General features: G+C 45.6%; 1 protein-coding gene across 2 annotated transcripts; it reads right to left on the bottom strand.

Moving 5' to 3' along the window:
• Positions 1-146: 146 nt before the first annotated feature.
• Positions 147-13197, bottom strand: LOC136962732 (flotillin-2a). 2 transcript variants are annotated; one of them, XM_067256592.1, is made up of 11 exons: positions 13088-13197; positions 9541-9622; positions 7751-7841; positions 3923-4046; positions 3651-3769; positions 3406-3519; positions 3176-3295; positions 2862-3076; positions 2539-2722; positions 2286-2435; positions 147-2053 (listed from the first exon to the last, which is right to left on the bottom strand). In XM_067256592.1, the coding sequence occupies exons 1-11, from the start codon at positions 13134-13136 to the stop codon at positions 2015-2017; spliced, it is 1287 nt and encodes a 428-aa protein (XP_067112693.1). In that variant the 5' UTR covers positions 13137-13197; the 3' UTR covers positions 147-2014. The 2 variants fall into 2 exon arrangements, with proteins under 2 accessions (XP_067112693.1, XP_067112692.1); XM_067256591.1 differs by lacking the exon at positions 7751-7841 and adding an exon at positions 7094-7184.

The raw sequence follows: 13197 nt of genomic DNA, 5'->3' as shown, positions 1-13197 counted from the left end.
TGATCACAAACACGTTTGCTGCTTTCATATTTGATCTTACTTTCGTTTCCCTTTCTTTCCTTCCTGTCATGCATTACACGATAGCACGTTTACATTTTTAATCTTACTGTTCTTCTGTGGCAGTGTCACATGAACAACACAGTATATAAACTGGATTTGTTTTCATCAAATTCTTGGAAAACCCAAAAATTCACGCAAACATTTATTGATTTTCAATAGATACATTTCTATGATAGGTGATACATGTAAATATTCCATAGATACTCTAGATAAAGCTAGTAAAGTCATAGACCTACATTCTACATCAGTCCAATCCTCTGTAAACTGCCTCTAAATTACGGTAACCAATCCATATGACAAAACATTATGGCACAAGAAATTATATTTTTGAGTCTAGATCCATTGTGGGTTTGCCCACAGTGGGATTTAACCATGTTTTCTGTCTGTAACACACAATGTCTCAAGTACATTTACAGGCGTACACAAACAGACATCACATTGTTAGCCATTTGCAAAACAGAAATATCCGATATAAAACTGCGGGGAAATTAGTTTGGACCTCTTGGCCATTCATGGAGTTAGTGGGGTGATATCAGGTGGTGCCAGGGAGGGTGTAAGGGAAATGATTATTACATGAATGTAATAATTGTATTAGTATTAGGTGAATGAATATCCAACATGTTAAATCACATGACATACACCTGACATGGTCGCTGAACAAACAATAGTAATGCACAGCTTCATACCACTACTGAGCAGCATGTTGGGGATGTGAATGGGTAGTGATGTGATCTAAAGACATGATAATAAAACATTCAACTAGAAATGGGTTCATTAGAGCTATAATGAAATACAGTTTTTTTGTCAATCACAAGACCACCAGACATACTGGTAGGTTAGTCAAAAATAAATAAAAATGGTTGTGAAAAAAGTTTCGGCAAGTTGAAAAACATTGCCATGCAGAGCTACAGTAGATGAAAACGAAAAATACAACTTGACATTAAACTGAAAATGTCATGTTGCTATGGAGGCAGAGTTAATGAGGAATGTGGCAATGTACAATAGAAAGAAAACGAAATGTGACGAGTGGACATAATAAGGTCTACAGCATGGCCACACGGCATTACGCGAGAGACATTAGCACCCTTTAACATAGGTCAAACTCTTGACATCGGTCTGAACGGTTAAGCGGAATATACAAAAAAAGCATGTACATATCAAATGGTTTCCCCATAGTTTAAAGTGTTAAAGCTTATGCCTATGATCTGATGATCCAGATAGTTGACAGATGGTCAGCAAACCTAGCCGAACTCCCGGGTCTATTAAGGCTAACATCAACAGTGTATGGCTTACAGATCAATACAAACATGCACACAGGTGAATGTGCATGTGTATCGATGCAACTTCCCATGGGCGTACACACATCATATATACCCACAGTTAAGTGGGTAACTGAGCAGCCAAACCTGTTTCATAGAAGTTGACATGAAGATATGCAGATAACGTTTTTACATCTGCCCATAAGATGCAACAAAATGAAAATAGAATGACCAAACCAGATATCTCCCTGAGGCTTGGGCACTGGACTGATTATACAGGCACTGCACATCGGAATCAAAACGAATGATGAATAAATACTGGGAAAAGGTATGGAGACAATACAAATATACCTAACATGAAACACGAAATAAAATTTAGCTTGACCTAGAATGGTTGTTTTTCAGAAGAAAATGTCACAGTTACACAGCAAAAGTGTTAGTATAAAAGGAGTGTCGAATAAAACGAAATCGAATGGACGAATAACAAGAGAGTAAAAAAAAAAAAACCTTGAAAAGATACATGGATGATCTGGTCCTATCGAGCTAAGGCACCAGGGGTCCAGGGAATAAAACCTTTTTGACCTGTTAGAAATACATATCTCGATTCAAGTGTTCTGATTTGAAGGCAGTGATTATAAACAGTGCATAATACAGATGCATTGGGGTCAGGGGCTATGGAAGGGAGATGGTGGTTTTCATGCTTGTGGGTTGACCATCTTCTGAAGCAAGGGGATCTGCAGAAACAGGAACACAAAAAGAAAGAGTTTATCATGCTGCGAGGATGGAGGGTGAGTGACCAGGAACAAGATACAACTCTCTGTCTGGTTCTCCAAGATAAACCGTGTTGGATCGGTACAGTAGAAATAGTGTTCCCAGGCCTCTTAATGACACAGCATATGGGCTTGTGTATTGCCTGCAGTTGCAGCGAGCCAATCACGCCCTGAGTTCAGCCGCAGCCCCCCTCACCTTCGTCAGGTCCACCCCTGTGAGGGCGTTGACCGACACGGGGAGTTCAGCCAGAAGACGGTTCACCTCTCCGGTCACGCGACTGCCCTCCCCGCTCAGGATGATAATCTCATTGGTCCGGGCGAGGGGCGCCGCCACTTTGCCTGCAATCTGTGTAAAGGCCGAAAAGATAGCATCTCCTTCATTGGTTTAATCACAACGGGAACACGTTCATTTGTGTACAGCATCACTGATAAGTGTGTGGTTCACTGACCTTGGGCAAGGCCTCCAGAACCAGGGCGGTCTTGGCAGCCTCTCCGTACTGCTGGTAGGCCTCAGCCTTCAGCCTCATCTTCTCAGCCTCTGCCTTCCCCACCACCTCTATGGAGCCGGCCTCCGCCTCACCTATGCAGCGGATCTTCTCAGCCTCGGCCTGGGCAGTCAACACCCTCTTAATCCTAGGCGAGGGTAATGACCAAGGCAAGAGAAGGGTTATGAAACTACAGCCACAAGTAAATTTGAACCAACGGCATGTACAGATGAAGCTACAACCCCATGATATTAACATCCAGAATATTGTGGAAGCAGTATCCTCACTTCTGTCCCTCGGCCAGCATCTGCATCTTGTAGGCTTCGGCCTCGGCGGGCCTCTTCACCGTGGCGATGAGCTCCTTGTCCGTGCGTTGGATCTCCTTCTCCTCGATGGTGATCTGCTTCTTCCTCTGGACCACCTCGATCTCGATCTCTTCCAGACGGATCTTCTGCTGCTCCTTGGCGGCCTGCAGCTCGTAGGCCAGCTGGGCCTCTGCTTTCTAGGGTCGAGAGAGAGGACGCAGGGTTTGTTTGTGTGGCGCCGTGCGCGTGCGTTTGTTTGCTATGGAGGGTCGATGATCGCTAATCTGGTCTGGTACCTTGGTGTTGACTTCCTGGTTGAAGGCGGCCCGCTGCATTTCCAGCTCGCGCTTCGAGTCGGCCATCAAGGTGTCCGCCTGGAACTTCATGTCCATCATCTCTTTTTTGCATTCCGCTTCCTGTCGAGGGGGCGAGGGCAAAAGACGGAAAGTGAAAGAAGCGCGGTGGCGAAAAGGCCGGCTTTTGAACGCTTCTGTTTTCCCCCCACACCTCCGGGTTCTGCTCTTACCCTGATGCCGGCGTCCCGCTCGGCCTCGGCGACTCCTATGTCGGCATCTCTCTGTACCGCTGCTGTCTGGGACTTCCCCAGGGAGCTCAGGTACTCCACTTTATCATACACATCCTACCAGGGAGACACAGAAACATGCTGGGTGAGCACAGGTACTATGGATGTCGTTGGGAGTGAATAGGCTTCAGTGGCTGGACCCCCCCCCCCCTCATCACAGGAGGTAGACATCCTCTCCCAGGTCGAACCTTGATGGTGAAGCTGAGGATCTCGATGCCCATGCGGCCCACATCGGGCGAGGCCACCTCCCGCACCAGACTGGCGAACCTGTCCCTGTCCTGGTAGATCTGCTCCACTGTCAGAGTTCCTGGAACACGAGAGCTTGCGTCAACTTAGGGGGACGGTGTAAGCCTAAGGCACAAACACCTACAGTACGTTTGTCAAGCTGAAGTCCAAGGTGAATGCTGTTTGGGTGCATCCTGGCCTGAGAGGGGGAACCTGTGTTTAGCTGTCTCCCTACCGAGGATGGAGCGCAGGTGACCTTCCAGTGTCTGCAGGATGACACTCTTGATCTCCTGCACGGACTTCCCCAGGAACTGCTCACAGGCGTACCCTAAGAGCTCGTTGTCAGTCATCACCTTCACCTGGAAGGTGGAGGAGGTCGTCAGCTAGTAACACACGCACGCAGTCAGAAATATGGAAACAATTCATTTTGTAGTTCTATCTGCCGTCTGCTTGCTAAGTAAATCTGATAAACAAATACAATTTATCCCCTGCTTTAATGACCACTATTGTCCTTGGTCAAATAGAAACACAGTTTTCACCCTTCCACTGGCAGTTCAGTTTAATAAATTGATTGATGGTAATTATTAAATGTTCAATTGACAACAAATGAAAGAGTAACTAAACACCAAAACCACCTGTTTGAGTTGAACCGCTAATAATATTATTCACACATGGCTAAACTCGTCAATCAAATCTTTAAGTGTAATTTTTTTATTGTTGGTGGTAAAAACTAGTGGTTAAAAATATAAGGAATTCATCACGTATGAGTGTCATTTCAAAGTACTCTTGTGTATCACAGGGACGGGTTGTGTACAGTGTGATAAACTATGAGCGTTTGAGGAAGCCCCAAAATGAATGCCAAATCATAACTTTTGCATTTCTTTTTAAATTTGAAGGGATGGGCTGTGGCTGAAATTGGGGTGTGTAGTTACTCTTAAAAAGATTGGTGAGATGATAAATGATAGTAAATAAAGTCTGATAAATGTTTAATCAACCAAAACTTGTCAAGAGGAAATGTAGTAGACCTTTCAGGATCCTACAGTGGAAAAGGGTTGTGGAGGCCAATCACATGTAAGTGATCTATTCTAATAATACTAATCTTGCTAATTGAATTAAGGTGAAGTTGCCAGACAACTGACCCAGATAGAGTAAATTAGACATAGGATGAATTTGCAGTCTCACTCTCCCCAAATCCAATCTATGCTTGAGATAATTGGTTTACACTGTAGAGCTAATCCCGACTGCTAAACACTGATCTGCATCTACTCTGAATTACAGGCACAGGGGTACTTTCACCACAGGACAAAATAGTCCATGACAAGAAATACGTTTTTCTTCAGACAATTTCATAAAGGAAAATATGAGAAGTTCATTTTAACACAAACATAAAAAAAATGCATCATAATCAGTTCCAAGATTATGGCTGTTGTACCTAGTTATCTGAAGTAAAGTTGAGGATCATATCAACAGGGTCAACAGAGAGGAAATACACTGCACTCTGACCCAAAGATTAATCTACAAATGGGACTGATTAAAAAGAGGATGGAGAGGTAAACAAATGAATGGCAGGCCTGGGAGTCATGTGACCTGAGGACTCCTCCTCCTCCTCCTCCTCCGCAGCTGAAAGGAAAGAGAGTGAGCTGGTCCCTGAGGTGACAGGTCTGAACATGGCCTCCAATGACGCATGCAGGACTGAGGGGAATCAGCAATCATTCCAGGAGGACACAACTTAGAAATGGCCACAGACAGGTAAGACATTTCACCAGCAGGCCACTGGACAGCGACAGCAGGGGGAGCTGTGACAAAGGCCAGAGCCTGGAATGTGGACACGTGCATGAGGGCTCCTCTCCCGTGTCACCCCTCCTAGCTCCTCCCCCTTCCCCCACAGCTCTGTCCCCATGCTCTGCTCAAGTGGCACTGTACAAAACCGAAACAACAACAACAAAAACGCACAACTAACACAGGAATCGTGTTTCCTGTCTATTGTGCTGAAGGGTTCCCAATGACAATCTCATTCAATAGTTTTTTAAAGACAATTCCCTGTCTAGCAGCATAGCTGCGGTTTGAAATGGGGGCCTCATCTCCTTTTACAGCCAGGTGGAGGAGAGGGGAGGGAGGATAATTAGAGTGGGGTTGCCAAGAGACAACCCTCCCTCCTCTGGTTATTCAAACATGTATACCCTTGTCAGATCTCTTTAGTGGGATAAATGAAAAGAAATCTGATCCAACACCAGGTGGGTGTGTTTAAGGTCAAATAATTGCAGAGTTTGCATACATCCGCTGGTTGGGCAAGTCCCTTTGTAATGCTCTATTTAGGATTCAAGTCAGCTCATGAATCTGGTTCACAGAGAAAGCTTTAAAATAGGTAGGACTTGGAGACTGGAGGTATCTGGGAGCCAGGATTGTGGCTCCAGCCTCTGCTCTTGGCAGTGGCCCCATTGTGGGCATGCTGAGGGGGGCCGTGACCTGAGACGTGGGGGGCGGGAGATTGGGGGGAGGGGGGGGGGGGGGGGGGGTGGTTGCGGGGGGACGGCATGAACAAGGGAACTGGTGGCTGTGACAATTTTGCTGTGCATAGGTGTCCTACAACTGACGTGTGATGTCATTTAAGTGCATAAAATCACTCAGGAATGAGAGATAAGATAAGTGAATTGATATTGAATTTCTGCTATATTGTTTGCTTCATGTCAAACAACAGTTTGTACGGTTTACCAGTCAAATTCAATTATGGCACTGTAAGAATGTTGGTACATGGAAGAAAATGAACAAAATCAGCAGCGAAGAAACAAATCAACATTCCAAACGATGACCACATAAAGAACTGAGATATATGAATGTTTGGATGCTAAATGGACATAACAGGCTTCCACACAGCTCCACTGAATCCTCTCCAAGGTAGAGAAGCTGCATTCAAAGCAGAACTGTCTGAAGGGTCGGCGACATTCTCTGCCTTGACATGAGGGTCAATAATTCTCCACGGTGGGTAGAAGCTGTCTTTTGGAATCATCAGAGACATTACTGCAAAATGGCAGAAGCCCAACTTGAGATTCACTTACGTGACAACAGCGTCAACACACGTGACACGAGTTGATGTCACTGACAGATTTACTCCGAAAGTTATGCAAATCTGAGGTTTGGAGGCAGTCCAGATAGATAGGATTCACCGTTTAGACAAACACTGATATTATTGGAATTCACTTTCATCGTTACTTGAATTGTGAAGTAACTGTGAGGTTACAGGAGAATGATTGATCCTCATGTAGTCAAATGGCATCAGTATCCCATGGGAAAACGTGTTAAGGCAGGAGAGGGGGGGGGGGGGGGGGGGCTGGGGGTGGGGAGGGGGGGGTGAAGGCCGAACCCGCCTCGAGCTGAAAGAGGCATCCCAGAAGGTGTGGTGAATTACCTGTGCCACCCCAGTGACAGTAATAGCTACACCCTCCGCTGTCTCTACATCCTCACACTTGGGCTGCAGGGTCATAATCTCAAGGGTTATCCTGTGGAGAATGTGAAAAATAAAAATAAAAATTGGCATGTTCTGAGGGGAAGGCAAATGAAGAGAAGGAGGGGGGGGGGGGGGGCGGGGCAGAACACAAAGAGTGAAGAAGAAAAAAAAAAACATTTACCAAAGGACTCCCAAGCCAGGACGACAGGGTGTGGAGAAATGCTTTTTTCGAACGGTCTAAATGTGGCGCGAATGGAATGGCCTAAATGTACGTTTCAAAAAGTCAAAGGGTCTATCGTCATGTGACCCCCCCCCCCCTCCTTGCCTAGCCCTTATTCAAGCATTCCTTTTGGCCACCCTGTTGCCATGGCCCACGCGAGTGAGGTTAGCTGTTCAGCAAAGCACATTCAGGTTAACGACAGCCGGCTCTCTCTCTCCCTTCCACTGCGGAGGGAGACAAGGACATCAATGAGGAACAAAGAAAAACAACAAAAAACGGACAGAAACACACATTGTCGCCGTTGGCCTGTTGGTTTGTCCACCCGTTTCGCCTCAAGCCTCGTCTCAACCCGGTCCCCTGCCTTGCTGTCTCATCTCAGCCCTGTGACGATGCATTACCTGAGCCACCCCTGTCACATCCAAAGGGACACCCTCCGAGGTCTCGATATTCTCACAGCGACAGAGGATGGTCATAATCTCCAGAGACAGTCTACGTAGGGGTTAGATAAGGAGAGGCAGGACAGTGATTAACAGCATCTGTTAGGATTGGCAGTGTATCGGCGGACATGGGGAGGGGAAAAAGGCGAGGGGGTGGGGGGGGGGGTGGGGGGGTTGGGGGTAGAAGACATTCTACAACCGACAGAAATAACCCACAGCGGTCTTGTTGCATTGTCATCTGGCAGCGCTGCTAATGCAGTTATGCAGCCACAGCAGACCTGATGATGTTGCCGTTGCGGAATACTACCAAAACTAGGTCAAAGAACACAAATAGCCAACGCAGAATTGATCACCCCAAAATGATCTGCCCCTCCCCCGCTCTGAGATGAGGGCTTAGTGGAGATGACGTAAGAATGTACCCTATAACAACAAGGCTCTACCGCGCCTTCAACGCCATTTCACAATTAATACGTAGAGAGCCAATATGCCCGGGCTTTCCTCGTAAAAAAGACCCAAGGCTCCCCACAGCCAGAGCTGCACATGATCCTAATCTAAAGACAAACGATGGCAGCTGTTGTCTCCAAGCGTTAGGCCTCATCCGATGGAGGAAGCTAAAGGCTGTGTCACTCAGAGCCCTCTCCTTCCCTGGTCGCCCTGCTCTCTCTGCCTCCCTCCTGGGGGAAAGTGGATCGATGAGGCACCGGGCCAGACAGTAACAACATTACTGCATCACAAGCGGGAAGCGGAGGACCCAGCAACCTCCTCCCCCGTCTCAGTCCCGCCCCATCCTTCTCTGCTGCTTTATGGCGGCCATCTATCAGCTAATGAACTTGGCAGGCGCACACACTTTGCTGTACCAGAGATCAGGATAGCATGTTGTTGACTGAAACTGCAACATGCAAACCCTCCCGCACAGACTTTGTATGCAGGGTACACTCATGCCATCATTCTGTGTGTGGGGGGGGGGGGGGGGGGACAGCCATCCCATCAAATATCCTAGCAACTAGACAAAAGGCTGCTACGTCATGGCCATGAAGCTACGGGGTTCAGGACAGACATGAGCACATCAGGGGAACAGACAGGTTAACAGCAGACAAGGCAATGCAGGTTAGCACAGCAGAAAGAAAGAGACAAAGAGAAATAAAAGGGCAACAAACAGACAGAACACATCCGGCGAAACATTGTAACAGTATGAAGTTCAAGATGAAAACTTCCAATTGTTAGCCGGAGCTGGACTACGCTAAGGGCACTACCAGTGAAGTAACAAACACTGGGACAAACGGTTAATAAAGAGGACATCGTCCAGCATGCTGTTGGTACTTGGCCTGGTGTTGCAATATCGTGTTTTGCGACATCTTCTCAACTGAACCTGACCTCTCCATTAGCGTGTGTTGTTTGTCTTTCCAGTCATGTACGAAACGAGGGCACGCTGAAAGTGCTTCGTGAGCAGCTGAATGCTGTGACGCGTGGTGCTTACATATTCAGTAAACACTAGCTGCTGGTGGGAATGAGCCTGACTGACCCTAGCCGTCTTCTTTTCTCAACAGAACTGTAACCAGAATATCCCAAGGCCCATCTCAAATGCTGCCCTGATGCATGGTGGGACGTTTGTCCATTTTTGTTGTGGCTAAATGATATTTCTACAACCAAGTGGATTTCCAAATAACGTCGGTCACGAGCGGACACCGAGGACCTGAGCCGTGTGCTGTTGGCAGCACGGCGCCCGAGGGCCTCCCAGAAACAGACCTCACCTCTGGATGTCTGAGATGAGCATCCAGGCCCAGGCCCAGCCTCCCACCACGTACGTCTTCTCATCAGAGCCACAGCAGCCACCTGCGGAACACAGGAAAACACGCATGTATCTACAGACGACCACAGTCTTCCCTGTCTGGGCAGGAGACCACTCGAAAAGGGAGCAGTGAGTGTTGTGGTAAAAGAAAAAAAAGGTGTTAGTAGGTCTCACTGTGCTGCAAGAAGATAAAGGTTGTTGTTCCTGTATGTTTCCAACACAAAAACCCCCATGGGAACCAGAAAGGTGACTCATTGACGATCTTACTGTGGCACACTTTCACTATGAGACATTATACTATGGTATTTCATTTGTAAGTAACCAACAAATCATGGTTAACGTTTGGTACATTTCCTGTACATTTAAGTTCCCATTATTAGGAGTATAACAGTGTTATGACTACAGTTGTGGAGAGAAATGACAATTGTGTGACAGCAGGTGACACTATAACACTCTGTTTTTGAAGTACCTAGAGTAGACAAATAGGTCTGTATCAAGTCCAAGCGATTGTCTTTGTTCTTACAAATCTATCTGACCAAAGTAGCCCATGAGATGTTGGATTGGCTATCTCTCCTCTATCAGATTCAAGCAGGCACGCTTGTACACTCCCCTTCCCAAATATGAGGAAACAAGTTTAGTGGCTTGAGGTTGGATCCAAAAGGAAATGAAAGAAATGACATTCCTCTTACTGGCTAATACTGCCAACAGATGGTTATGAAGAACCAATGCCAACAACAGCATAGTTCAAAACAACCGACCAACCAAGCAAGTTTTAGAGCTGCTGATTGCAGCATAAACAAATCTGCAACATCAGTTAAATCCGATGAGGTACCGTAGCTGCCCTGCCAATCTCCACACAGCTCTCAGGCCGATATCTTTGAGGGTGGTGGCATTATCTGAGGGCTGACATGTGACATTCTCAGCTGTCACGACACCCTCTTTCAAGGACACACACACATACATACACACACACACACACACACACGAGGCATGGCTGCTAGGCTTTAGTCCATTCAATACTAAACCTATTATTGCTTGACATTTGCTTCAAAGACATCCCATTCAGTGAAGAATTAAACCACATTGCAGATGAAATCCTCTTCAAAAAGATATGGCGTAATATAAAAAAGAAAGAGGGTCCTTGATACAAGTTTAGGGCATCATTTTTCCTCCAATTTTCACGATCATAACCCATACTCTAAAAGATCTGTCACGGTCACAGCCGTGCCCCCCTGGTTTCTGTTTTTTGCCCTGCCCTAGTGTTTCCCTGTCACTGTCTTCACCTGTGTCTCGTTCTCGTTAGCGTCATTGCGTCCACCTGTGTGTCGTTTGGTTCTGTATTTAGGTTCCTGTTTTGTGTCCAGTACTTGTCTTGTCCTTACTACCCTTCATCCCTGTGAGTACCCTGGTGTTTCCTGGTTTTTTTGGAGTAATAAACACTTTTCGTTCCACCATGCCTGCCGACTCTCGTGCATTTGGGTCCTACCCCACCTCTCGCCATGACAACATCAGGCCAATTCCAGGTGCATGAGTAGCATTGTGACTGTGCCTCATGTCCCAGTTAGTTAACACATTGGGATTACCCCTCTCTCTCAACCTACCATGGGATTAGATTGTCATGATCTAATCCTGTTGTTGTTCTTCCGTAATAACACTACTAAATCATACCAAACAGGGCCTACGAGAAGGCAGATGACAGGATATTGGCCTAGCTTCAATGCTCCACTGTAGTTGCAATAGACCTGTCCATACTCCTTCAAGGGGTGAAGGTACGCGTTTCCCGGGCTGTTGCAATACTTCAGATGCCACACTCAGTATCAGGAGCCGTCACAGGAATGAATGAGTGTTTTGTGCCACCTCCTCAAAACGGCTTCTGTTGACATCCTTACAGTTTCCAAACACTGGAAATGTCTATACACACTCGTTTTCGAACTTCCTTTGACGGCCTTTCTTTGGACTCAGAGCGACTTCCAGCACATTAACAATACTATACCCGTAGTGTTAGGGTTAGGATGGTCCCAAATATAATTTATGATCTGTGTACTTATATGTTATGTTATGCCAGGTGCTTGCGTTGTCTTGTCTTAAGAATTTCAGTGCCCAGTCTCACCTTGTGTTGTTCTGTGCATCTGACAATAAAAGACTTGAACTTGAATATTCATTTAGCAACAAGTTTTGCCAATTCAAAACAAATATGAGCAACTGAGGTTATCATTGGGGATTGGTTAATGGTTTGTGTAACTAAGGACGATTCATAAGTAACATATTTACCTTACACATGGAGTAGTTCATTTACAGTGTGTAATACTTTCAACCATAGTCTGATCAATCTCCAATCCAAATGGATGTTTTACAACAAAAAACACTCCTTGGCAACAATGCAGGGCTCTCAAGTTCTATCAAAAGTTTGGCGTGAGATTAGCATACCTGTCAACGTTTCAGTATATTGTCAGGTATCCAGGAGACAGGGGGCGGGGTGCTGCTAGTGTTTCTGATTGGCTTGTAGGTGGCATTAACTCTGTATAACTAGAGAGCTATGAACGCGGCAGAAAACATACCTCCGTGCCTGCGCCTCGTCCATTTATTGTGTAAAGCGGGACAAGTTAACCATTACTTCCCTGCGTGAGAAATATAAGATGTTGCGTGAGAGCGTGAACTGGTTGAAATGCGTGAGTCTCACGCCGAGACTTGAGAGAGACTGAAATGTCTAGAGCTCAATAGTACTCTGAAATAATCCATTGTATCCTACCTTGTGCATCATCGTGTTGTTAAATTCTTGGGGTTAACATTTTGCACTGGCTGGGGCTTGGCTGTGCTTTCACAATAACGCATAAAAACTTGCTTGAACAAGATCCTCAACAATGTGTATGAATAGGCCTAGCCAATAGCTCAACAATAGGCCATACAAGCAGATGATGACCCGCTAGTTGATGACAACTGGTCAACTGAGATAGGCCTACATAGTGCATGCTATTTTTGCAGAGCCTATAACTAACCTCTAGGGTCCGAATCGCATTTCTGGGGGCACTTCAGTAAGACGTTTCATTTATAGTAGCCCACACATTAAAAACACGTTTTTGTTTTTCCTGAGGTTCCCCGATTTTGCGAGCAAATGACAAGATGGCCACCTGAAAAAACAATGAATTAAATCTATAACAGGCTATTATAGCTATTTCTAGTCACTTGCTGGCAAATACTTTAGACATACATGTCTTATCAGTATGTTTATATCTTTAAAAAACTCCAATATTGTATATTGTGCTTTACAGTAGGCTATACTATTATACAATTAAAGCATATTAGGTGCATATAATCGGTAGCTATTTGAGTCTCATTGGACACTGTGTAATAATTTATCCTTACTGAAATATCATATTGGAAAAATGTAGGCTACTATTAGGCAAAATGCAATTGAATAACGTAAGACCGAACGTGTGCACTGTTATGATAACGGGAAAAACGGAGTAGCTTATTCTATGATGCATGGAAGTGAAAAGACCCAAACCTACCTGAAACCACAAGAGCTTCGTTTGGTCCAACTGTGTGGCAATTCCCCATTGTATTTGAACAAAATGTAACCAAATCGAGAAGTCTTTAAATTTGTATCACGAAGACCAAC

This window comes from Osmerus mordax, chromosome 19 (genome assembly GCF_038355195.1).
Source record: "Osmerus mordax isolate fOsmMor3 chromosome 19, fOsmMor3.pri, whole genome shotgun sequence".
NCBI classification, from domain to species: domain Eukaryota; kingdom Metazoa; phylum Chordata; class Actinopteri; order Osmeriformes; family Osmeridae; genus Osmerus; species Osmerus mordax.
This window is presented reverse-complemented; position numbering and strand designations above follow the sequence as displayed.